The following is a 26,986-nucleotide window of genomic DNA, read 5'->3' as shown; positions in this document are numbered from 1 at the left end:
TAGCCAGAGCTAACTTATATCAATTCAGCTAGGTTTCTAGATCTAATTTTTACCAATTTTTTGTCTTTTAATTTTTACCTGTAATCCTTCTCTGAAAAGTAGGGAAGTATTTCTTTTTAATATTATAATAACATAGTTGTTAATTGACTTTCTTTTATTTTCTTTTTGATTTTTGTAAAATAAACTCCTTTTAATTTATTTTGGTGGGTTTTTATTTTTGACTGGTGATATCAAGGGGAGATAACTACCTGCACAAATCGGCCAAAAAACCACCGCTTCGTGTTGAAAATAACTTGACGTTTGCGTATCCAAAACTCTATTGCCTATATATTCATATCGAGTGTTTGTCTTAATGAGATGCTTTATTAAATTTAAATTAAGCCCATCATTTTTAGTTTCCTCGAAAATATTTAGATTTTTCGATCAGGAGCCTTGACTATTTTCACACAAACTTCAAATTTGAAGATAAAATAAAGAATAAATGACTTTGATTTGATGTGTTAGTTTTGAAGAGTTAAAACTAAATATATAAGTTTTTACCATGACAGTTGTATTTTATTGAGTAAAAGTGAGGTTTGTCTCATCCGTAGTTTTACTGAATTTTCACGGTCACGTGACTCTATTGTTGCTGATAGACTTGGGTTCAAACCGTGACCTGCTTTCCAACTGTACCATGATTATAATTAAATACTCCAGACGCGCGTTTCGTCTACAAAAGACGGCGCCAAAATGACGATTTTGGCGGGAATGAAGCAAACTGAATTAAATGCATTATTTGTATACTTACAAACGGATGTCAACAAATGATACAGGATCATAAGCTTGTCAGTACTATAAAACCAACTTGTTTAACCTGTTTACTAGTTATGAAGCTCGTCATTTTCATGCAAAATGTCGCATACTTCCGAGAAATTTGTTAAAAGTTTTTTTCATATATCTTTTAATCAGAATATCTTAATTAATAACCGCTTCCCTAATAAATAATCATAGAAAAAATAACGGTTATACTTGATTACGCGAAATATTAATATTCGCAATACACGCTTTATTTAAGAGAACTGGAAACTAATTGTTGAGCTCAAATGCCGCGATTGACTTCTTAAGTATTTTTTGTAAAGGTACACAAATGTAACATATACTTGTATTGCGATATGATATTTCAATACATTTTATACCTGTTTTATCATGGAAGCAATAATCTAAAAATATTTATTTTCATTCCAAATGGGGATGTTAAATTGGAAGGTGATCCAATGATCTCTCTTCCTATCCAACATATCATCCTTTCCCAGTGACAATCTCAATTTTCAGCCATTCATCTCAGATCTTTTACTTTGTAGGACCTATTGAGCAACAGATTTATTGTTCATTAGATCTCAGTCGTCCTTAATATTGCATGAAATACCTGCCACTGAACGTTGAGCAAACAACAATTTATCAATCAACGAATTTTAAAAGATATTTCATGCCATTCACAACATGTATTTCATCATAGAAACTGAAAATAAAAATATAATATTTTCAAGTCATGAATAATGATTGAATCAGGTTCACATGACTGTAGACAATAGAAATTAATTTTAGAATTTCTGCCCTCGTTTTTCTGTTTTTCAAATTCATATTTCAAACATTTCTTTAAAATTTTAAGTAATTAGTGGACAACAAAATAATAATAAACATGATTAAGAAATAAATAAAATTAATATATATAATGACGTTTATAAAAATTCTTTCCTGGTCTACCGAAACAAGGCTTGGAATGACAATTTTAATCTGACACATATAACACTTTACAAGACGAAGAAGTTCATAGAATAGGCTGCTCGGAGTTTTATTCATTTTTTTTGTACATGTATTGTTTTTATTTTCATTTTTATTGGGTGCCGTTGTTTTGTTTATATAATTATTTAAGAGATTCATTACGGTATTTATCAATTATAACAAGGTTTACTAAGCTGATCAGATAACAAGGATAAATATATTCTAGTATTTTAGAGGTAGTTAAGAATCAATTATACATTTTAATTGACAAAGATAAAACAAAAGCGCTAATAGAATTATTAGCAATGAGTATATTATCTTAATTTTTTTAAAAATAAATAATTCAAAAATAAAAAACTATATTTCTAGGTTAAGTTGTATTTTTTAAATAATGTTGTATTAAAATCATCGTTTATAACAATCTTAGAACAATAATTTTAATAAAATTACTTTTACATCGCTTTTCTAATAACGGCTAAAATGACGAGGGAAAAATTATGGACGGCGGGAAAGCGCTGTTTTACAGAGAATCACAAGGTTTGCAACGTCACAAATATGAAACGTCAAGATGCTTTTGGCGCGACAAAGCAAGAAATAAACTCGGCAGCAAGAGGGTTAAACGTCCTTTTTTTTCGACTTGTTGAATCGTCACTGGGCCGGTTTACCTGTCGAGTTTTTCTATCAGAGGGCTTTTCTTCAACACAATATCAATAGTTATCATCTCATCTGTAGGAATAGACGTTACTATTTCGTGTGTCATTTCAATTTACATTTATTTATTGCACCGGCCAAAGCGAGAAAAATCAATCTCGTTGAGATGATCAACGATAATCTATACAAATTTAAATTTTCTTGATCTATATGAATAATTTCATTTTTTCTTGTTTCCAATTTTTACCAAATTATTACCTTAAACATCAAAATTAATACGTTTTCTCAGGTTTTCTACAAATGTTCGGTATATAAACTGGAACTATCATACTGGATAATCTGGGAATAGTGCACTTTAAATACATTAACTATTTAATGGGGTGTCGGACTTACGGGGTGTCGGACAAATTGGATGTCGGACAAATGGGGTGTCGGACTAGTGGGGTGTCGGAATATCGGGGCGTCGCACCTCCCTCAAGGATGGGATGCTTTTTCTATATTTTTTAAATTTTACTATGATGAGGGCATGTTTCTTTATCTTTAACAATACTGCTTATTCCGTAAAATGTTCATGCAAATGATGTTACTATTAAATTTTCTGTAATTAGATTTCTTTATTCTGTACATTGTTCAATTCTGAAATTAGTATTTTATTACTTAATTCTTTTATTTTCCACTGTAATTATTTATTCTATTATACACCATTATTCTTCTTTTTATATTGTTTCTCATTTTTCTCTATTCATTATTTATTTTGGCCATTATTCTGTAAACCCCATCAAGACCCTCGTGTATTAAAGGGGCATTAACTACGATCTAGAAAAAAACAACATAAAATACGATTCTTTTTGTTGCAGGTATTAATAAAAGATGAATTCAAGTTGAAATTAGATTTCGTTTCAAGCAATCAGTTTGGTCCAGATTTGTCAAAAAAAGCTAAAAAAAAAAAAAACAAAAACAAAAAAAAAAAAAAAAAAAAAAATCGCTGGTGTATTATTCACTTGCAAGTCAATAATTTAACCTATTTAAAGCCGCATTCATGTGACCTTCAGTTTAACCCCTTAGCCGGAAATTGGTTACGCATATACTAGGTGTGTTCAGCTATTAAAAGAATGTCAGCATTGAAAGTGAAACAAGGGTTAACCATTTCGTTGACTGATTTAGTCCACAAGGAGTCATTCTAAAACAGGTCGAAACGATGATTAACAATTTTTTTTACCTATAACATGAAATCAGACAGATATAGAAAAATTCAATTTCACATGCTCGATACCTATTAATATTTATGTTTATATCGGTTTTTATGACTGTCGGCAGTCTTCCGAGGTCATCTCGATGGTTAATCAGATGGCATCTAGATTAAAATACACACGAAATGCTGATACATTTTATCGAGTCCATAGATAGATATAAGAAGATGTGGTATGAGTGCCAATGAGATAATTCTCCATCAAAGTCACAATTTATAAAAACATGCATGAATTCTTTTATTAGTTGTTATTGGCTTTGAACTAGCTGTCAGTAACTTCGAGTACTCTCAGATCTGTGCTTTGTATCTTTTGTTGTTTGGGATGTATAAATACCCTGCCACATCCGGTCTGTGCTTTTGTTAGATGTTTTTCCGCTTTGTATATATCTGATGACTTAAGCTATTCCAACTGATTTTTTATAGTGTGTTCTTATGTTGTGATGTACCACCACTTTCTCAAAGTAAGGGGAGGGTTATTTTGTTGCAAATTAGGCCGTTTGTTTTCTCAATTGAAATGTGTCATATTTTTCATGTCGGGCCCTTTATAGCCGACTATACGGATGGGTTTTTCCTCATTGTTGAAGACCGTACGATTGTCTATTATTGCTTACATCCACTTCATTTGAACTTGGGTGTATATTTGTCTCATTGACAATCATACCACATCTCCTTATTTCTATATTGTTAATTGTTTATTTTAGACTTTTTGTAATTTGGATTTAGGTTTAAGTATGTCATAAATCAAATATGAGGGAGAGAACCTTCCGCAGGAAAACTGACAATCAAGTTAATAAAGATTGTAGTCGAACGCACCTGTCACGTCGTGCGGGGTTTTAACGTACAACCTCAGTGGTGACAGGTTAGTGATAAGATGGACTACTCGGCCATCAAAGTCCTTGTACTAAAGAAGATGACCCACGCAAAGATGCTCGCTATACATGTTATGGATACCAACCAGTGTACAAATAGTATTATGAAAAAAATCCAAAAAAAGGGGAGCATATGTTTACATTATAAGCAACTTTAATTCGGAGTATCTAAATCAATATAGTTTTACCATTATTGACAACATTAGAAAAGGAATACTATGTATGAACTAGAGACGTCTTTGATATCATATATTGATAAACCATCTTTGTTAAAACCATCTTTTTCTGCTGGTTGACATTTTGTCCCTGAGGATATCATCCGCCCACTAGCATAGTATGCCCGAATTTACGAAGATCAAACTGAATACTGGCTCGGACGTCGCCCAGTATAAAAAGGTCCGAAACAGACACCACCATGGACACGGTGTGTCTGATATGGCAGATGTCCCCTCATCACTAGACTTTACAAATATCCCTAATATGACACATTCAGATCATCATGCTAATGACAACAGCAATTATCTGGGTCCTCATCCGTGTTCAGTTATTAAACAAGACATTTTGGATTTAAATGGCTCTGAACAACACTATCTCATTTCAAAATGTAAAACCAAATACCTGCAAAACCTGCAAAATTTTAATAACAGATGCTCAATTAACTTGCAATTTAATTAAAAGTCTTTTTTTACCAGAAGCTTCGATGATCTGAATTGTAAATCAACAAATGTCGTCTACGGAGTAGAGTGTAACCTTTGAGGATTGGTATATGTCGGTGAAACGAAAAGAAGACCAAATAAACGTATGTTTTGCCAAAGATCAGACACCAACGACATTGCTTGCAAGCATTTTAACCAGCCTGATCATTCAATCCTGTCTATGCAAGTTCGCATCATCAAAACAATATACCACATGACTAACAATCTTCATCATTATAAATCACCAACTCTACATTATGTCTACCCTCTATTAATGACCTGCTGCCATTTATACAAAAGCCGTGAGGATATCATCACATTTGCACGAAGCTTTATTCATTACTCCTTTCAAAACTTCATTCTGTGTGCAATTTATGTTTGGAAACCACTGTTACAAACTCCAATTCAATCAAATACAAACTCACAACTCTCATCTCGGATATTGCAAGTCACAGACTTTTCAAACAAGTTCGCATTTGAAAAGATGAAAAGGAGAAGGGATCCTTTCTAAAACTTTCCTTTGCCAACAAAGGTCTCGATGTCATCAACTTGGGCAATATTCTTCATCATAAATCAGTTCACTTGAAAATAGCTCCCTTTATCTAAAGATCTGTCTATACCTATCATTTCTTATACCTATTCCAAACCAATTGCAACTAACATTTTCAATTACAAACATGTGTTGCTGGATCTCAATATTGACGACTTCAAGTCTAAACCTCCTGATTGCACCTGTGCTAGTTCCCCATTCATATATAATCCGCTGATCACGTTATTACCGGTGACCTAAACATTGTCAATAACATTTCTCTGCGAAATGTGTTATCCATAGGCCCGAAATATCGTGAGCCTTAATCCATCAATTGGAAACACAACTTCAAAATACTGATGGATTCAGTCGAGATCTATGCCAGGCTATGGATTAAACGTGAGAAAGAAAACGTAGATACTCTTTCCGAATTGATCAATTAAGGCTGCAAGGGTGTTGATACACATCAGTCTTAAAAACTGAATGGGTCTATAAATTCCCATGCTACATCAAACTTTAAAGACCCTAATGTTGCAAAACACCTGTGCTTCCTCCATGACAAATATGTTGTTGTCCCTGTAGATAAAGCCCCAAACAACATCGATTTTGTGTGTACAGCACATTACATTAACTGCTTGATAAATGGATTGGATATTGACAATTCTGTTGCAAACTCAACTTACTAGTATGCCCCACTGCACTTACAAAGGAGGGAATTCTGGATAAACATAGATCTGTTCTAGTTTTCTTTGGAATTTCAACCAAAGACAAAATGAAAGATGAAGAACTGGATCTTTCGTCACTGTATTGGATACCTAAACTAAACAAGTGTCCTTACAATATATATATTGCTGGGTCTTCCAAGTGCTCTACGAAACCTCGTTCTAAATTATTAACATCATTTTTTCATCAATGAAAGCGGGGCTTCAAAGCTATTGTGAGACTTGGCGTGAATCAGATGTGGGTACTAAAAAAATACCAAAGATCTTTTAGAGCACATTCTGCTGTATCCCTATTTTTGACATTTTTACCTATTGTGTCTGTTTGTTTTGTTCACGCACTGTGTCAATATAATGGAATTTGATGCGACTGTCATATAAGTGAGAGGTAGCTAGCTATAAAACCAGGTTCAATCCACCATTTTCTACATAAGAAAATGCCTGTACCAAGTCAGGAAAATGACAGTTGTTATCCATTCGTTTGATGTGTTTGAGCTTTTCATTTTGCCATTTGATTAGGGACTTTCCTTTTTGAATTTTCTTCGGAATTCAGTATTTCTGTGATTTTACTTTTTTTCAATCTAAAACTCTTTAATCTTGCAAAAGTGTGAAAACGTTTGACTTTTTTACACTTTACACAAGTATTCCCTATTTCAAACTAAAAGACAAATTGAAAGAGTTGGTCTTGTTTTGTTTCATTAGAAATAATAGTTAGCGTAGATACAAGTATCTTGCCTTAGGGAGCGATAAATCGTACTTTGTAAACAAATCAATCTGATTAAAAAGAAAAAAAAATAATCTCTGAAATTGACATTATCAAGATTTCTTGATTGACAACAAATTTGTTACTTTTTGAGGACGTGATTTCAACACATAATCGATACTCCCATGGGAACCAACTGTGCTCCGCTTTTTGCAGACTTGTTCCTTAATTCATATGAGGCTGACTTCATGCAGGAACTTTTTAAGAAGAGAGGAAAAAAAATTAACAGTATCCTTTATTCACACATCGTTGTCAATGTAATGGAATTTTGTGCGGCTGTCATACAAGTGAGATGTTTAGCTAGCTTTATAACCAGGTTTAATCCACTATTTTCTACATGAGAAACTCTCTGTACCAAGTCAGGAATATGACAGTTTTCCATTTGTTTGATGTGTTTGAGCTTTTGATTTTGCCATAAATGTGGACTCTCCGTTTTTGAATTTTCCTCGGAGTTTAGTATTTTTGTGATTTTACTTTTATCTTTACTTTCCGCTATGTAGAGGATATTCTCTCACTAAATAATTCAAAATTTGGTGACTTTGTTGAACGCAACTATCCCATCGAACTTGAGATAAAGAATACAACAGATACAGTAAAGTCTGCATCATATCTTGACTAACATATAGTAATTGACAATGAAGGTCGTTTGAAAAAAAAAACAAAAAGAAAAAAAAAAAAAACGGCAAAAGCGATGATTTCAGCTTCCCAATGGTGAACTTTCAATATTTATGTAGCAACATTCCAGCAGCGTCTGCATACGGAGTATATATCATTCCATGGCCAAGTCAACCTCACTTTTTTTCAATTTGAAGGTTTCATATTCCTTCTCGATTCGATCCGTCATAAAAATATATTTGGTGTAGAAACACCAAAACCTTTACAAATTTGGTTTGCGGTAATAGAATTGGAGTTTTGTTTTACACTTACTAAATAATGAATAAATGAATAAAGATATATGGACAATTATCGAATTCACATATAAGCTCTATTATTTGTATGTTCTCAATCTAATTCAACAAACAACAGCCTTTTAGTTACCAAGTTGTCAAATTTCTGTTGCAAGATGGACCTCAGTGGCCGAATGGTCTAAGTAGTTGAACTACTGTATCAATAGCCTGTCCACACTTGGGTTGTGAGTTCGAATGTCGCACGTGCTATGTGTATTCTACTCCAAAAGATATTAAATAGGATTGTTAGTCTTCCTGTCGTAGGTCGGTGCTTCTCTCCTTGCATTCAGGCTTCCTCAACCTATGAAAACTGACCACTATTTAATATCTCAATAGTGCTACAATTGGCATTAAACACCAACTCTCATATGACGACCTATATATCGCAAACACGATAATTCACACATTAGCTTTTTTGAGTTACGCCTACTTTATTTATACTACCAGGTAAACTCAATTTGTGACAGTAAAAACTCACGTTGTAGGTAGGCCAAGCTTCAAATACAAAACTATTATCTCTATTCCAATATACATGTAAATAAAAAAATCAGGCAATTTCAGCTATTATTTCGGTGTAAAATTTCTATGAAACGAAAATTCCGCGAAATGATAGTATCGTCTTTGACAACTAAACAAGGTAACATCATATATAAAATGAAGAAGATGGGGTAGAATTGCGATTGAGACAACTCCCCACCAGAGACCAAATGATATAACAATTAACAACTAATGGACACTGTACGGTATTCAACAATGAGTAAAACCAATACCGCATAGTCAGCTATAAAAGGCCCCGAAATGACAACTGAATTACCGGCATGCTTATATGTATGCTTTCGGTGTATAATGTAAACACCTGCCGTTTTCAGGCTTCTTGTACGCCTCAGAATGTAATAAAATTGGATAAAAAGAAGATTTGTTGGTAAAAAATTGTGTGACTTTTTTTTTAAAGTTTTTAATGAATAAGATAATATTTTTGATATTTTACGTTTGGGTAAAACGGAAGCAAAACAGTATTGTGCGTTCTGTTGACGTAATAACTTTTTTTGTCGTATTATAATCAAAATAACTCATGGCAGCCGTATATTTAAGAAATAATTCGTGGGGGCTTGAATATATCGTGATTTTACCACGGGTTGCCCCTTTATGACAAATATTTTACCCTGAGCGATAGCCAGGGGTAAAATATCGGCATAAAGGGACAACCCGTGGTAAAATCACGATATATTCAAGCCCCCATGAATTATTTCGATTCTAATAGGACAATTGTTTTGGATCGAAGCGCTCTAGATGAAGGCATTATTTGCCGTTCCCATAAATAAACGCACTATTAAATTGACGTAAAAGACCGGAGCAAACTGAATAAATGACATGCTTAAACTATTTACAATAACATATTTAGATAGGTTTGGATGAATCTAAATGATCATTGTACTTATATGTCTTATATGTATACAAAAATGGCTTATATAACACATTTTTGCATCGTTTGTTTACGTTTCCTTGTTGTGATGATTTTCGGTTTCACAAGCGTGTATTTTCCCGTAAAATGCTTATATTCTTACGTCATCGTTCTATGACGTCGGGTAGCTCATTCATAAAAAAACATATGACGCGGGAGTACGATTGGAACAGCCCAAACAATATATTCATATTTTACCACGGGTGTGTACTCAAAGCGTTTGAAGAACGGCATGTTAAAATTGTTATCATTCAACCATTAATTAGACATTTATAGTCGTAGTTTAACTTTCGCTATCCCTCGGGATAAAATTGCTCAACCCATAGTTATTTTGTAATCAATCAATCAATCAATCATTTGGTTACAAGAACAGCCAAAAATAAAAATGTACATAGATGAAAAGGCCAGTTTAGGTTTGCGATATCTTCTCGTCATGACATAAACAAATGAATAATAGGTTAGAAATAGGATAAAAATACATTGCTTTATAATTAAAGTATCGGTACACAAATTGATAAACATGTTCATTCTAAAACAAAAGACCCACTGTTTGAGAGAAGGTACAAATCTATTTTCAAACACAGTTTTTCTTTTAAATGAAGCGTTATATTAGAAATTCATTTGATTTATAGATACCTTTAGAGACGAGAGGCGTTAACGTCATAGCCTGTGATATATTTACACTGTCAGTTGTCAAGCATTAGTCTCAATATGAAGAAGAAGGAGTAATTTTAATTTTATTGCGAAATACTGCATATTAATGAGTTTACGTTTAAACTGGTTATTTACCTAAACCATTTTTCATTTTTTTTCCCATTTCATGATTTTTGTAGTAAAGAAAAATATGACATGTATTAAGTTCTCTCCTAAGTATTGAATCAGGAACAAAACTTTTTTGCGACATATCTTCAAAGTATGAAAGTCAGAAAGTTCTGATTGGCTGGTACTACAACAAGGAACATATGAAGATGACTATATTAAACTGTAGATATAATCTTCAGACATCCAGCAAAGGCAAGAAAAGGTATGTTAAATTAATATTAAATAGATTATTAATAAACAGTTTCTTGTTTCAGCGATGTTTTAGATCGATAAGTTATTCAAATGTATACTTCATGCTTAATTTATTTGAAAGTCAATCATTAGTCAGCATTTTAGTGAGGTAGTGCTTGGTAGATTATGTGTTATACAACATTTTTTGTTGTAAATGGCATACAGCTTAAGAATAAATGCAGCAGAATAATCTAACAACGGACAGGTTCTCGCCATATTTGTAAGCAGGTTTCAATAAAAAGTAGGTACTTTTTATGGCTTTGCACACGTACGACTAGTTCAGGTAGCGCATGAGTATTCAGCCTTATAGAATCAAAAAATGATCAGTTTAGTTTTTTAGTAAAATTATCAAAAAAAAAAAAAAAAAGACACACTCTTTTTTTTGAAACTTTAAATCAAATGAAAGATTTGTATTAATTTACCATGTCCTTAAATATTGCTTTGTTAATGTAGAAAATCTTAATTTTACTCTAAAAAATAAACTTAAGGGCATTCGATACAGTTTCATGTTATAATGTCATTTTTATAACTTTGAAATATGTTGTAGGTCTGGGCGAGTTATAAAAGAAATGACCAAGTAAAACATATGTCACCGTGCTTGTTTTTCAGAAAATTGAGGCTGAAAATTGGGGTATTTTGCACTTTTGTAAAGTGTAGCAAAGTTATAAAAATTTTTGAGTAGATATTCTTCGTCATAAATTGATAAGATTGGTTTTAATTTGATGCTGTGATTAGTGAAAATTAGTGAAAAATAAATGCTTTCAAGAATGACTAGTTAACCTTTTCAAGCTATGCTAATAATTACGGATAAGATGCTCAAAGTAGGATATTTTTTTTACCTTAAAATGTGTAAATCGAGGGGTTCTTTTATTGTAATTTTTCTACATAAACTGCTGTTTGTGATGCTTACTCAAGAGCAAATACAAAAATAGATGTCACCGTTTTGGATTCGAAGATAAATCGCGATTTATCCTAAAGATTGCGTCCCCTTTTGATAAGCTGAACGTTAGCGCGAAAATGCACGACGTCGCTGTCAGACAATTTGGATGTCCCCCGCCACTGCAAGTTATCGGAGACACTGTTCAGATGTATAAATATTGCTTATAAAGAGTTACTTATACATTGGTAATATTATTTTCGGAAATAAAATCATGTGTATCATAAATACCTCTCTCCGTTTGTGATCCAAGTGGGAAACATCTCAAGCATAGTTATTGCGGACTGTTTATATTTTTTACGGCTAAATTTAAAGACTCACGCGTCAATTTAGAACTTAACATCGGGTACCTTACTCGTGTATTGTTTTAGACCATATGTTGAACTCTAGATGTTTTGGTTTTTTTTTTGGTTGGAGGGCGGTTGTTTCATGAACATACCCCTTAAAATTCTTTATTCACATTCTAATCTCTCAAGAATTTCACATTTATTCATAAAATCCGGGTCAAATGATTACAGTTCAAAAAATCTTCGACGCTCCTACTGTTTTAACCAGTTTTTAAAGTTCACTGATATATACTTATTTCCATTGGATCACAGCATAAGGTTACTTATATGAGGTGTTTTCTTGCAAAACGAACTTGTCAGAAAAAAAACTTATATAGCAGAATCCTCAATTTGTTAAAGGAGGCTTTTACCTGACAGAGAAACTTTACAATAATTTTTAATTTTTTAATTTTTTTTTATTTGGCAAAACCGATCGAATAATATCTGGAAGACAGGACATGTTACCTTAACATCCATCATAACTTTGGTGTTGGTTTTGATCCTTTTTATTCCTCTAAAGTAAATTTTGTTCTTTTATTAAAAGTTGTATAATCGTTAATATTGGCGACATACCATTATTTATTTTACATAAATAAATGGAATAAAATGTTCCGTTAGGAAATTAATTTTTTAAAATTACTAACACAAATTGATATTGACTTTGCCTTTCTGTGCTGTAATAAAATGTCAGAAAATCGGATCCAAATCAACATTCGATCATTGATGATGAATGATAATAAAAAATAATAATTAACATGCATTATATTAGAAACACCAAAAGGGTCAGTCGTCTTGAAATTGCTCACAATTCGATATTTTGTTGAAGATCTCACAGAATCCTCAAAATGAGGAACATCAGAAACAGTAATATGTGTTTAATTTCTTATGATTTTATTAGACTTTTATCCTGTTAGAATCAAATGCACTAATCTTAAGGGAGTTTAAGTTAACATGTGTAAGAAACATAAATTGGAGCATCGATTGTACAAAATATTGTTCTTATTACGGAAAATTAAATGCATAACGTCCGGCAAAAAGTGAGGTTGTGCGGGAATTCAAACTCTCAACGTCGCGCCAAATGTTAACGGCCTTGAAACTGTATCGGATGCCCCTAAACTCAATAACAGAAACATTACCTTTATATTAATGGCTTATACATTTTAGCCTGAAATTTGAGTTTCTACATCTTTGATCTTATTACCACTACCACTCTAACACGGAACAATTAAGACTTAAAATTGGCGCATAATGTTGAGGTCTTTTAAACAACAAATTTAAACATTTGATTTTAAAATAGTTCGATTACTTTTGTTAAAGAGTAATTGCATCTTCAAATGTTTGAATTATTGATTAATATGTCATAACTTCATTAATCGTATAAGGTAACATGATAAAGTCTAGGTGTCGTTTGAATTTGGATACATGTAAGGCAAGTGACCCTGAAAAAGGGTTAAACAAAATTGTATCGGTTCAAAATCAAGTATTTTTCACAATAAAAGAACAATGTTTTTTGTCACATGAAGTGACATTCTATAAACTGGAATCAGCAAATTATCTCTCTTATTTTATCAAACGTATCTGCGAATGACATATTTTTTGGAATTGGTGTAAAGTAAGTTATACAATGAAACTAAAAGTATCCTATTGTAAACTGAATAATGTTTATCAAATCTTTTATCTAAAAGTTTTTTACCATTTATTTTAGCGTCCGTTTCATCTTTAACATAGTTTCTCACATTTACAGGTCATTTAAACCATAAATAAGAACAACTGTAAATTCAAGATTGTAAGTTGGTATTTTTTTACTTTTTTTGTAACAGTTTTAAGTATATTTATTCATTAACAGTTTGTTTTTAACTCGATGATATATTTTTCTACACATCAACAGATACATTATTTAGTTGAGAGTAATCAATCCTACATTCAAGTACAACAAATTATTTGTAAATTGCATATACAGAAGGTTATAGTGACTTAAACTAAATTCAATATGTGCATTCTTAGATCGGATCAAAATATGTTAAGTACATCACAATAAGGGTCAGGAATATAGATAGTTCAAAAGTCGCAATGATCATACATAACAAGCAAAAGTAAATTTTTTAGCTATTGTGTCATTCTGCAAGTGAATTACATTTTGAAAATATTGATAATCATAACAGGTTTTATTATATTATTATCAAATGTCTTTTGTAGTGGAAACATGTATGGATGGATAGTTTTATCGTACTTTGTGTTGAGTGCCAGTATGTTTGAAACATCCAAGGTAGTGATTTTTTTTTATATTGTAGTTATATGTAATTAAAAAGTACTAGAATAACATAAACAAACGTTTATGGTAATATTCTATACAAAGCACAAAATGTCGTCATTCACCTCAAAAGTTAACCAAACCTTTAAACTGACGTATTCAGAGCGATTCAGTAGCCTTTTCAATAGTCGTCTGGCGCGAAAAGGACGATAACTTAATTTTAGAATTTAATATTTTCGGAGACGGTCAATTTCCGGAATTGCATGCATGATCATCACGGTTTTTTCTTTGCCCGTCGATGACGACACTATTGCTGCATTCTTTGACAATAAGGTATATTTAACAAGACAGTATTACCAATGTATTATCGTGGTATCAATATATGTTAGCAATGTTAGATACCTGAATTAATTGTTATTTTGGCAAGGACAATTCATCACTTCCCCTGAAAACATGATTTTGTACAAGTTCAAGTATCTGCATCTCCGGGCAGCAAAGCAGATCAATTTCCTGATAATTTTTACTACGGTATTCTGATTTTTATAAATTGCTACATATTACCGCTTTTTAAAAATAATTTGTTATCTATATTATCAACAAATAAGAGTAACACACTAGGTCGAGTTGTCGTTCGTAGTGTATAGTTTGTTCCAAACCAGTGTTTGTTTCTTGTCAGGTTGGCAGTTGTTTATTAACAATAAAATTGTTGCAACTAAAACACATGTTATCTTCAGTTTGTGTGTTTTTTTTCTAATTAGTAATTGTTTATAAAAACAAATTGTTTCTAAATACATGTGGCAGATAGGATTATCATGTAATTGTTGTTTCCCTTGTTTAAAAAATAGAAATTGCGTGTTTCTATATTTAAAGATTTACATGACACTTATTCAGTACATATTTGTTAAATTGAATAGATATTGCTATTTTGAATTCATTTGTTAAAGATATTTATTTACGTTCTAAAGTTTAGTATTTGCATCCTTGCTAATCATTTATAACCTTCGTTGAAAGACTTAATCATTTTATATAAATTGTTTGGAATTATAATATGGAATTAAATTCTTTAAAAACATTAAAAGGCCCTATGCAGGGCTGACTAGGCGAAGGCTTTATAGCCAGTCAAGGTGGTTGTAAACTTCCATCATCATCGATGAATTGTCTGTGGACTAACGTTCAGTCCAACCATGGGAAGCTGTGCTCTTCCAAAATCTCCCTATGAGATTAGTGCATCTGCCTTATGCGTTCTTAAAACGATAATTATTGCAGTCATTCAATGCTCCATTATTTTTGGTCTACATGATACAAATTGTACTTAATAAATTATATAATGTTTTCATTGTTTTTTTGTAAGTTTTTTTTAATTTTAATTTTTATTTAAATAGCGCTATTACATTAAGCATCTTATTTATCAGTTCACAAACTAGAACAAGCTGTGGTTCGCATCCCCTGCAGAATTGCTCCATATACATACATGACCCCAACCCCTTTTCTTTTTTGGCTATTAGTAAGGGGTGACAGGGAACATTGATTCCCAGTTCCCTCCCCAAACTCCTACTTCACTCCGTATTCTGTTCCTCTGCACTCCTATTTTTTCGTCAACATGAATTATCCCAGTTTTAGCAACCCTTTCCTCACGGTTAACACCACCCTGACTCCAGCTTTCATTTATCCAATTCCCATTTTCAGCCCTCTCATTCCATAGTTCCCATAATTCTGTCCACCCCCTTATCAGTTTTACAATGACTCGCTCCCATTAACAACCCATCATTTGGCCACAAAATATATTATACTACCTGATTTGTTTCCTATATGCAAACATAAATTTAGTCACTTTTAAAATTTTCTATAGAATAAATTGAAAAAGAATCAGTCTTTCATAAACTCAATTGAATTTGAATGTTTCAATGTCTTAAATTGTCATCCTTGCCTATTTATTTGATGGCACCCTTATTACCCTATAATGAATCTTTTTTTTTTAAATCCACAAAGATTACATAGCAAATAAATATTAAGGGTTTTTATTAAAGTTTACTTTGCGGTTTCAAAGTGAGGAACTTATTACAAAAACATGGGTAAGCAAACTAAATACCTAGAAGATGTTTTAAAAAATAGACTATAGTTGATGAGATAACTCCTCATGTAACAAGATTTATCTCTCCTGTGATTAAAACACATTGAGATTGAGATTGAATTGTCTCCCTTTGATAACAGCTAGTACCAATGCACAATTATTGTTTTTGTGATTTTTTATTGATTAACAATAGTTAAATAAAAGAAAAAGGATAATACTTTCAATTTCGAGGTCTCACAAAAGCTTTTTTACCTGTTATTCTAATTTTACATTAAAAACCCAAATTTAGATGAAAAGGCTAGATTCAGTAACGATACTGTTGTCAGGTCATTAAGGCTGGCATTTTGTGGAGTCAACATTGATTCACTCTGGGATCTTTGATTTGGAAATAAACACATTTTTCGTTATTTTGCAAAATTTGCCTTTGATCTGGTATACTACTGTTGCCTTTATTCATCAAATTCTAGAACATAAACTGTCATCATATAGATGCAGAATGTGATAAGCCATGCATGTCAAAAACTTATTTATTTTATTTTATTTGCACATACATTTTTACGTTTGAACACTCTGAAAAAAATGAACAGCAACTTATTAAGATGTAATTTTGAAGGTATCAGAAAACGTGTTGAAAGATAATAAAGGTGAGGAATATGACGTCATTGATGTTCAAATTGGGAACACAGATATTGCAATAATCCAGAAAGATGGTGTTATACTGGCAGACGAAATTAACAGTAAAGACACAGTAAGTTGACTATTAAGACTCATTTAGTGATTTATAGTTATTTAAAAAAAAAATTCTTGATGTTGTTAAGCACTGTACATTTATGACACAACTTAGAACGCATTAAATTCATAAATTATGACAAGCCGTTTTACTATTTATTCTAACTTCAAGATATTTCATATAATATATAAAATATCTTGAATAATCCAGTTTTTATAAGATATCTGATATCTTACATACTTTATGAGATAGCTTTTGCCACTGATTGGCAAATGATAGCTCTTATCATACCTAAACCTTAATGTATCAAAATGATTAATAGTTAATTACTATTCAACCATCATGTACTAATAATGTAATATTAAAACGAAGGATACACATGCAAATGATTATATCCTCAATATTCAGTCGTCATTTCAATTTTATCAATTAACATATGTGAACAGTATAGTTACATATACGTACAATTTTTGTTTATTTGTCAACAAAACTAAGTCTGTTGGACGACATGGCTAATAATCTTTTTTCATTTGTATCTTTTAAAATAATGTTAAAAAGGGTCACTTATATCAAGCATTCTTATTCATTTTTCTTTGCTTTAGGAGTATTCAATCATCAAGTATAACAGAACCTGCAATGTTCAGTTTTATGAGGTAAATGTAAGTGAATGTCAACATACGTTTTGAATGGAAAAGAAACTGAGCACTATAAAGTGAGATATTCTTTTTTAGATTAGAACATATGCACCCATTCTCGTCCAATGGAAAATCAGCATTTTTCCTTCTATTTTTCATAGAACATGGCTTAAAATGCACTTTAAAATGCTATACATAAATGACTTTTCATTGTAGATTAATTATGAAAGTGAACTCTTTAAAACTGCTCAATGTGTACAATCCCTCAATGCAATTTCAAAAGGAAAGAGCCAAACAAAATAATGAGTACAGTTGTTTGTCTGGCTATTACAAATGAAATCAGGAGAATAGAACTATAAAGCTATAAAAGCATTTTTAGTTGCGATTTTAACATTGTAGATGATATTTAATGGTACATAGATAGACCCTTCCGAATAAAAAAAAAAGAAAAAAAAAGAAAATTGAAAAGGAGGCAAAGGTGTCGGTAAAACACATGTAATATTGAATCTAATTTTAGACGAGACCTTAAAATAAATGATTTTAGAATCAATGACTGTTGATAAAAAAAAAAAGTTTTTGAGAAAAAACCCAATAATTCATCAGTAATGATAGTAATAATAATAGAAAAAAAACCCCCAAAAAAAACATTAAAAAGGAAAACAAGCATCTGATGAGGAAACGATTGTAAATTAAAATTCATTTATGCAGTTTTTTCATAATTAAAAAATTGTACAATTCTAGAAAAGATGATTTATATAACATGGTGTGCTTTTTAAAACAAAGGAATTTTCGATATGTATAAGATTAAATTGTACCTGAAAAAGAAGACATCTCCATTTTTGAAAAAAAATATCCTTTTTCGTTTTCACAATCTCTTTGCTCTTTCATTCCATTGATTGAAACGAAACGACCATTAAAACACATCACTTTCACTAACCATGTTAACATTTAAAGTAAGGTAATATCAAAATTTGATTATGACAATGAGAGGCTAAATAAACTCATCATAGATACCATGATGGAAATTTTGTATTTGCGCCAGAAAAGCGTTTATAATTTTATTATGTCACTCGAGAGCGTGAATATGTCCTAAATTGGTCAGACAATACTTGGTAATGTTTAATGAGCATTTAAAAACCTGGAATACGCCTCAGACTTTACGTATTCATAAAAATGTCCCAGTATTGTCTAAATATAATTAGTTCAGGTTTTAATACGCTCTACGACTCATTTATGCATTAAATGTGAAATACAAATCGCTAATTATAATCTGGATATACACTTAAGAAATCATTATCCAGTTACAATAAAAATATTATTGTAACTGCATGAAGCAACACACAAATTTATTTTTACGGTGTATGCAAAATACAAGTCACTTTGTTAGTAATTTATCGTATAACTTAATTTATGAAAGGGGTATGGTCTTATTATTATTTTTTAAACTTTTTATAGCGGAAAGCAGATTATTTTTCAACAATTTTCGAACGAACTTATGCAAATAATTGTTTTCCTCTTTTTGTTTGACAATACATGTGATTAAACCGAGAATCATAATTAAATCTTATACCCGCACAAATCCATTTTTTTTTAGTATGTGGTTGCATTTCTACAGAATATAAGATTATTTTGTCATTTATTCATTTGATGGAATAAAATGTATTATAGATAGATAATATAGAAATAACAAGTTAAGAACGGGCTCGAAAAGATTACAAAATTGAGATACATGTACATGTAACACAGCGACAGAATAATCAGACAGTTGATTGCAGCTTCTTAACTGGAAGATGAAGAAGAAGATGAAATTTTAAATTATGGTTTCCACTAAACGTGAATAAATAAGATTTTAAAAATCCTTCAGCCGAATGTGTTAAATCTGTTTTTTTTAAAGTGCTATGAAAACTTTGCATTATTCAATTCATCTCGCATAATGTCCCTTTATTGTAGCAAAAATGTAATGAAAACATCACATTATTTAATTCGAAAGTTAGAATGTGCGTCAACGACAATTTTTGTTATTTCAGTCAAATAAACTCAGAAAAAATAAAGGATTGTTTCTGCCTTTAATCTAACAAACGCAGAAAATAAAACAATAAACCACAATAAACTACAACACACAATAACTATAAACCGAATTACATGTTAAAGTATATTATAGTTTGCATTTTAAACAGCGAAAAAAAAAGACCTAAAATAGAGAATTATGTTATGCTGAAAGAAAAAAAAAACTCCATATAGGTATATAAGTCGGTCTAACAAATGTTAAAAATTACATTTTCAGTTATTTTTTCCGCTAACACAAAACATAAAAAACTTTTTAAAAATCTTTTTGTAAAACAAACTGTAAGTAAAATATCTACATGCATTTAATTTGTATTTACGTTATGCTATGCAAATATCAATATTTGAGCTTCTTTAATACCATGGTTCATTTTTATAGACTGAAACACATGCACACATCTCGATTAATTATCAATAGGAATGTGTTTTGTTCCTTTGACAGCTTGACATTTATAAATAAATAACGTATAGCTTCACATATGAAACTGCCCAAGTTAAAGATTTTGCGAAAATCATTTTTACATTTGACGGTAAACCGCGATCTTTAAAGACTACCCATAGTGGGTTATATTTAAACAGTAACGGTTGAATTAAGTATACAGCGGTGCTCACCCATATATATGCAAATTTAAATGTATTCTTTATACATATTTTTTTAGGGGTCTCGGTGGCCGAGTGGTCTAAGTAGTTACTACTGTAATTACTAGCCAGTCAACACTGAGGTTGTGAGTTCGAACCCCGCTCGTGCGGGTCAATCTTAATTGAGTAGGATTGTCAGTTTTCCTATCGAAGGTCTGTGGTTTTCACCGGGCACTCCGGCTTCCTCCACCAATAAAAAACTGACTGCCACGAAATAGCCCAAAAGCGGTGCTTAAAAGTTGCATTAAAACACCAAAAATTAAAAATCAATTATACATATTCTTTTTTTAAATTGATTTTAAAGTTTGTTAATACATCGAAATTTAATAAGCATATTCATTATGTCTTTGAGTACTTGGCAACTCAATGTAACTGTATGATACCTTAAACTCACAAACAAATATTTGAAGCAGAAAAGTACGAAAGGTTAAATTCTTGCATATTAGTTTAAATTTGTGATAAAAAAGATTTTCATGCTTTGATAAGGGAACTTTTTAAACGACTGTTAATTCAAAATGAACATAATAAAATAATATAAGGAGAAGTTGTATGAATGCAAATGAAAAAAGAAATAGAAAAGACATCAACCTTTGATAACCACTGATGTACTGCTTCTGGTCTACGGAGTGCATTTATAGAATATGGAGGGGTAAAACATGATAGGAAGCGACTAGCCCTCTACAAACCTTGGAAAAAGGCGAAACAGCACAACTTGAGAAAAACTATAACAATCATTTGAAAAAGGCTTGTCAAATTGTATTAAAGTAACTATTTTATAGATATAAGAAGATGTGATACGAGTGCCAATTAGACAACTCTCCATCCAAGTCAAAATTTATAGAAATAAACCATTATAGATCAAAGTATACATTGTGATTATTCAATGTATGTATACATTGTGATTATTCAAGGACATTCTAAAGTATTTTGATTAGGGACTCTACGTTTTGAATATTACTTGGATTTCAGTATTTTTGTGATTTTACTTTTTTTTAAAGGTTAAAAATGTAAGTTATTTTAGTATTGCTTCAATAAATGATAAAGGAGACAAGATTTTTAAGATGTCACTTTTCAGAGTTTGTAAAAATACCTCGCTTTTTCATGTTTTTGGCACCCATATCTTGAACAATTAACATCGACTATGAATGGAGAACATACATTCTTATGCAAATATAAATATGCATATTTAAAGACTCTCTAAACTCAAAATTATTTTAGTTAAATGAAATGAAAATTGAAATGCCAATTTCATATGATGCGAGATAATACTAAATATATATTATTTAACTCGTTCATTATCTTTACAGGATACTCCAGATTCCAAAACATGCTATGAAGCTTTTGAAGATAACGAAAGCATCCCAAATGACACCAAAACAGAAATCAAAGAAGAATGTGGAGATTTGGATATTGCTTATGTTAAGGCTGTTCATTGTAACACACGTATGCTTTTCTTGTTTCAATTCAATCGACCACTTTAGAGTTTCCAAAGAAATGAAGTTCTTGGATGCTCCGCTTAAATGTATTCAAAATATTTGCAACAAACGTGTTGCAAACAACAAACTAATAATGAATCTAGCAGTCCCGCAAAACCACAAAAAAAAAAATAAAAAAAAAAAAAAAAAAAAAAAAAAAAAATATCAGGCACAAATTTTCATAGGTTAACCTGTTTTTAAAGCTAGCTAACTTCCACTTGTGAAACGGTTGCTCATAGTTCGGTTATATTGATAAAATTGAGTGAGCAAGCCAAACAGATGTAATTAAGGTTAATGTGACATTTATTGGGACCAACCATCTGAAACTTTGCAAATAAACTCATCATAGATACCGGGATTGAAAATGTGTATTTGCGCCTGACGTACGTTTCGCCTACAAAAGACTAATCAGTGACGCTCGAATAAAAAAAAGTTAAAAAAGGCTAATCAAAAAACGAAGCTGAAGAGCACTGAGGACCAAAAATTCCTAAAAGTTTTGCCAAAATACAGCTAAAGGTAATCTATTCCTGAGGTAGAAAAGCCTTAGTATTTCAAAATGTAAAGTTTTGTTAGCAGTTAATTTATGATTATGACCATATCAATGATAATTCATGTCAACACAGAAGTGATGACTACTGGGCTGCTGATACCCGTGACAAGGTGAATGCCCCCTTCTAGTAAACCAATCATATTCCATAATTCATACAAAGTTGGCCCTCACTTTATTTTTCTTAATTTCATTCGAACCTTGTTTATTCCGGGTTATTCTACAGTAAAAAATGTTTTCTCCGTGCGTTATGACTGACTTTGGTACTTCGAATTGACTACCTAATTCAGTTTCTATTTTAGCCATTTCACTTTTTACTTGCAGAACACGGCATCCAAAAAAGGTCATGTTGTTATTATTACTACCTTGGTCGATGTTACAGAAGGATAGGATGGTTGGGGTACATATATTATATCTGCTGGTACAGAGTCTTTAGATGCTATTGATTTGGAAAATATGAGTGCTTCTTCATAGATTCAGTACTTTTGTCTTTTCGCAACTTTTTTTTTTATTATATGTATTTGAAAATGTGTTTGTCAGTGCGTCTCTCACGGATTCTGTGTTATATCGAAAAGAAAAATTTCAGATCTGATTGCGTTAGTTTAAAATAAATAAGTTTTATTTTATTGAAATGTTATAGCAAGTTCAAATCATACTTAGGAAAAGTAAAATAACTAAAATATCAAACTCCGAGGAAAATTAAAAACAGAATTGATGTAGAAAATTAAGGATTAAATTTGGTTTCATATCTGTCGAAACCTCTCACTTGAATGACGCATTAAACCTGCTTTCATAGATAGCTTAACCTCTCACTTGTAAGACGAATGTTTAATTTAAACTATAATTATTACCTTTTACAAATAAATATGAAACAATCATAATCTTATCTTCATTTTATTTACAAAATACAACTGGTTAGAACATGTAGAAGGTGTACTCAAACTTGTGGAAAATCTCTATGAACGTCCTTTTTGCAAATTTACGAAAAGAAAACTGTATGAAAAGATTTTAGAACTGTATATAGCACGAAACGGTCAGAGCAGCGAACATCCCACCCCAAAAACAAATAAAACATGACATTTTTGAGCTAGCTATAAAGCAGACATTAGTTTTTTTAGTGGATTTTCATGGTAATCACAACGAATTGAATTCATCAATGATGTAACTGATAGCAATTCATATGAAGGAAACAAACATATTATCTCATAATAGCATCTGTTATTACTTACACCGGTATACACATTGCACCTTTCATACACAAACTCCCAAAATATAAGAGAATATTCAACAAGTTGACAGTAGACATTTAATAAAAACGAGGAAGAAAACAGGTGATATAATTGCCACTGAAACAAATATCCACTAAAGGAAAAATGACGTTGATGTATAAACACCATAGGTCACCGTACGGCCTTCAATTATGAACAAAACTTATATCGTATGTTCAACTTTAATTGACCCTGACATGACAAAATGTGAAACAGTCAAAGGAGGAAACAAAACAGTAAATATTTTAAAAGCAGATTTTAATAACTGCCCTGACTTCACAAAAATATCCTTAATACCATTGAATATACATAGTATTACGAAAAGATATGCTATACTCCTTGTGAATCCGTTTTAAAGGAAATACACATCTTCTTTGTATTCCTTAAATGAACATTTAAAACACATCAATGCAATATATTGTTTTCTGGTCACCTTTTGTTTCCTACAACAAAATATAGATTATCTAACGTATGTATTTCTTTTAAATTGTATATTAGCCATTCAATTACATATAACATGGACATTTGGACCTCCGTTTTGTAAAATCAAAATGAAGTCTAATTTAACACACACACTGGATGCAACGTTCTGTAGGTACAACAAAATGCCAAATAAACCGATGTTTGGATAAATGATGAAAAACAAATGAAATTCTACCACAAAATTAAATCTCTTGCTTATAATCCGTGACTAGGTAAATGTCCCCTACTAGTAAACCAATTTTGATCACAAACTGAATTGAAAGATTCATCCAATGCGGTAAATTCAGTACTGTTCAGACAGATTGATTGCAGTCAAGTTAGACATGTTCATTCCATGTAACTCTGTTCAGTAGTTTGTATTGTCTAGTAGTTGTCAAGTTCGAGTTAAGACATCACTCACCAGTCTCACCCTACATATACGTTGTTTGTGTAACATAGTGATCATTTCTAAAACGCATATATACAAATTTGGTGTAATATGATGTCTTTTCCACACAATGCGTATGGATTAAACGGCTTTTTCATTTAAATATTTTCTAAACAAATACAATTTACAATATCACAAAGAACAATTAATTATCAAAATTGTATAGAAACTATTTATTTTTCTTCAAATACCTGAAATTCACAACGTATTTGATTCGAGTCGATAACATTTAATAATAATTTGATATTTATAACAAACCTTTCTAAAATTGTCCGTTGTTAAATTTTGAAATTATAAAGAAACTAAGGTTTCAACTCCCTCAGGCAAAGTTGACCTTAAATGAATTTGGCTATTTGTTTTAGGTATTTTTGTCATATAGCTCTTCAACTGTTTCGGTACTTATACATCCCTCAGATTTCAAATGTTTGGCTTTGAGCGTTCCTGATGAAGGTAAATCCAGAAAAGCGCTTCGGACGCATGAAATTAGTAAACGTGTTGTTTTCAATTTTTTACATCACTTGGTCGATACCTCTGCTGGTGGACTATCAGTCCCCGAGGGTATCATCAGCTCAGTAGTCAGTACTTCGGTACTGACATGATTTATATCAAACCTTTCTAAAATTGTCCGTTGTCAAATTTTGAAATTATAAAGAAACTAAGGTTTCAACTCCCTCAGGCAAAGTTGACCTTAGATGAATTTTGCTATTTGTTTTAGGTATTTTTGTCATATAGCTCTTCAACTGTTTCGGTACTTATACATCCCTCGGATTTCAAATATTTGGCTTTGAGCGTTCCTGATGAAGGTAAATCCAGAAAAGCGCTTCGGACGCATGAAATTATTAAACGTATTGTTTTCAATTTTTTGATAACTACTAACTCGTGCACAATTGTCTTGGTTACAAACCTTGTTACTTACCACTGCATTGCATATTTGTAGTCAATCAAGCGGGTATATGAAACCAAGTGACAATGTCATTTCATTTTACTTGAGAATGATGTTAAATGAAAATCTACTTTCCAAAAATTAATTTAATTTGTAAAACCAAGTTATATAACATACCTAATATTATCAGATTAACAAGATAACAACGTCATTATATGATTAACTATGCTTGCTGATATATATGAGTTTGCTTTCGTTTTTACAATAATGGATAAAGGCAACAGTAGCATACTGGTGTTCAAAAGTTATAAATCGATTGAGAGAAAACAAATCCGGGTTACAAACTAAAACCGAGAGAAACACATTAAGTATGAGGGGTAAAACTGAACTGCAACAATAACAAACGCCAACATACAAAGAAACGAACTATTTGATAACAGCTGCCATTTTCCTGACTTGGTACAGGACATTTTAAGAAAAAAATGGTGGGTTGAACATGGTTTACTGGCTAGCTAAACCTCCCGCTTTTATGGCAATGTTAACAAAATCACTAACATGACAATACTACATGACAGAAATACAGCACAAACACACACAAGAACACTCATCACAGAGAAATGCACAACATATTAATATAATAGTCGACACAATCTGCAAACTGCAGAACAGCAAAGAACATCTTCCATCAACGACAGACGCAACAGGACATCACAAACAGTGACGCACTATGTAACTTATAAGTAATCTGGAACTTCACACCATTATTTTCACAACACCAGTCCAAACAATTTTCACGACAATGATGGTATTGAAAGGCTATTTTTTTTAATTATTTGGACTACAAACGATAAGATATAACACATTATCCAACCGAAACCATAACAGAAACATAAAAAATAAATACATGTATATTGGATGAATAACTACTGAGACACGTCGTAAAGCAATGCAAATTCACACTTGGTATAACAGTCATATTCGGGAATAGGTCACGTTCGGTACTTAGCAGACATACGACATAGATTTAAAACCACAATCTTAGACGTGGCAAAAATGTCATTAGTTACTTGTTTCTTTATTATCATAAAGCCGACTTCATACAGGAACTTCTTAGGAAGAAAGATAAGAAATTAGCAACATCCTTTAACTTTACTTTCCGCTATATAGATGATGTTCTCTCAATACATAATTCAAAATTTGGTGACTATGTTGAACGCATCTATCCCATCGAACTAGAGACAAAGGATACAACAGATACAGTTACACCTGCTTCATATCTTGACTTACATCTAGAAATTGCCAATGAGGGTCGGTTGAAAACAAAACTTTGCAACAAAAGAGATGATTTCAGCTTCCCAATTGTTAACTTTCCATTTCTATGTAGCAACATTCCAGCAGCGCCTGCATAAGGAGTATATATCTCCCAATTGATACGATATTCTCGGGCTTGTATTTCCTATCATGCTTTTCTTGATAGAGAGTTGCTGCTCACAAACAAGTTTTAAACCAAGATTTCCAAATGGTGAAGTTGAAATCATCCCTTCGTAAGTTT

General features: G+C 31.6%; 1 protein-coding gene across 1 annotated transcript; it reads left to right on the top strand.

The window, feature by feature from the left end:
- The first annotated feature begins 10,496 nt into the window (after positions 1-10,496).
- Positions 10,497-22,884, top strand: LOC127727077 (uncharacterized). The gene is made up of 7 exons (XM_052234497.1): positions 10,497-10,669; positions 13,706-13,747; positions 14,158-14,227; positions 16,897-17,031; positions 17,616-17,672; positions 21,659-21,794; positions 22,698-22,884. The coding sequence occupies exons 3-7, from the start codon at positions 14,165-14,167 to the stop codon at positions 22,817-22,819; spliced, it is 513 nt and encodes a 170-aa protein (XP_052090457.1). The 5' UTR covers positions 10,497-10,669; positions 13,706-13,747; positions 14,158-14,164; the 3' UTR covers positions 22,820-22,884.
- The last annotated feature ends 4,102 nt before the right edge of the window (positions 22,885-26,986 follow it).

This window comes from Mytilus californianus, unplaced genomic scaffold (genome assembly GCF_021869535.1).
Source record: "Mytilus californianus isolate M0D057914Y unplaced genomic scaffold, xbMytCali1.0.p SCAF_19, whole genome shotgun sequence".
NCBI classification, from domain to species: Eukaryota; Metazoa; Mollusca; class Bivalvia; order Mytilida; family Mytilidae; genus Mytilus; species Mytilus californianus.
The sequence above is the reverse complement of the archived record's forward strand: the minus strand, read 5'-3'. Positions and strand labels throughout refer to the sequence as shown.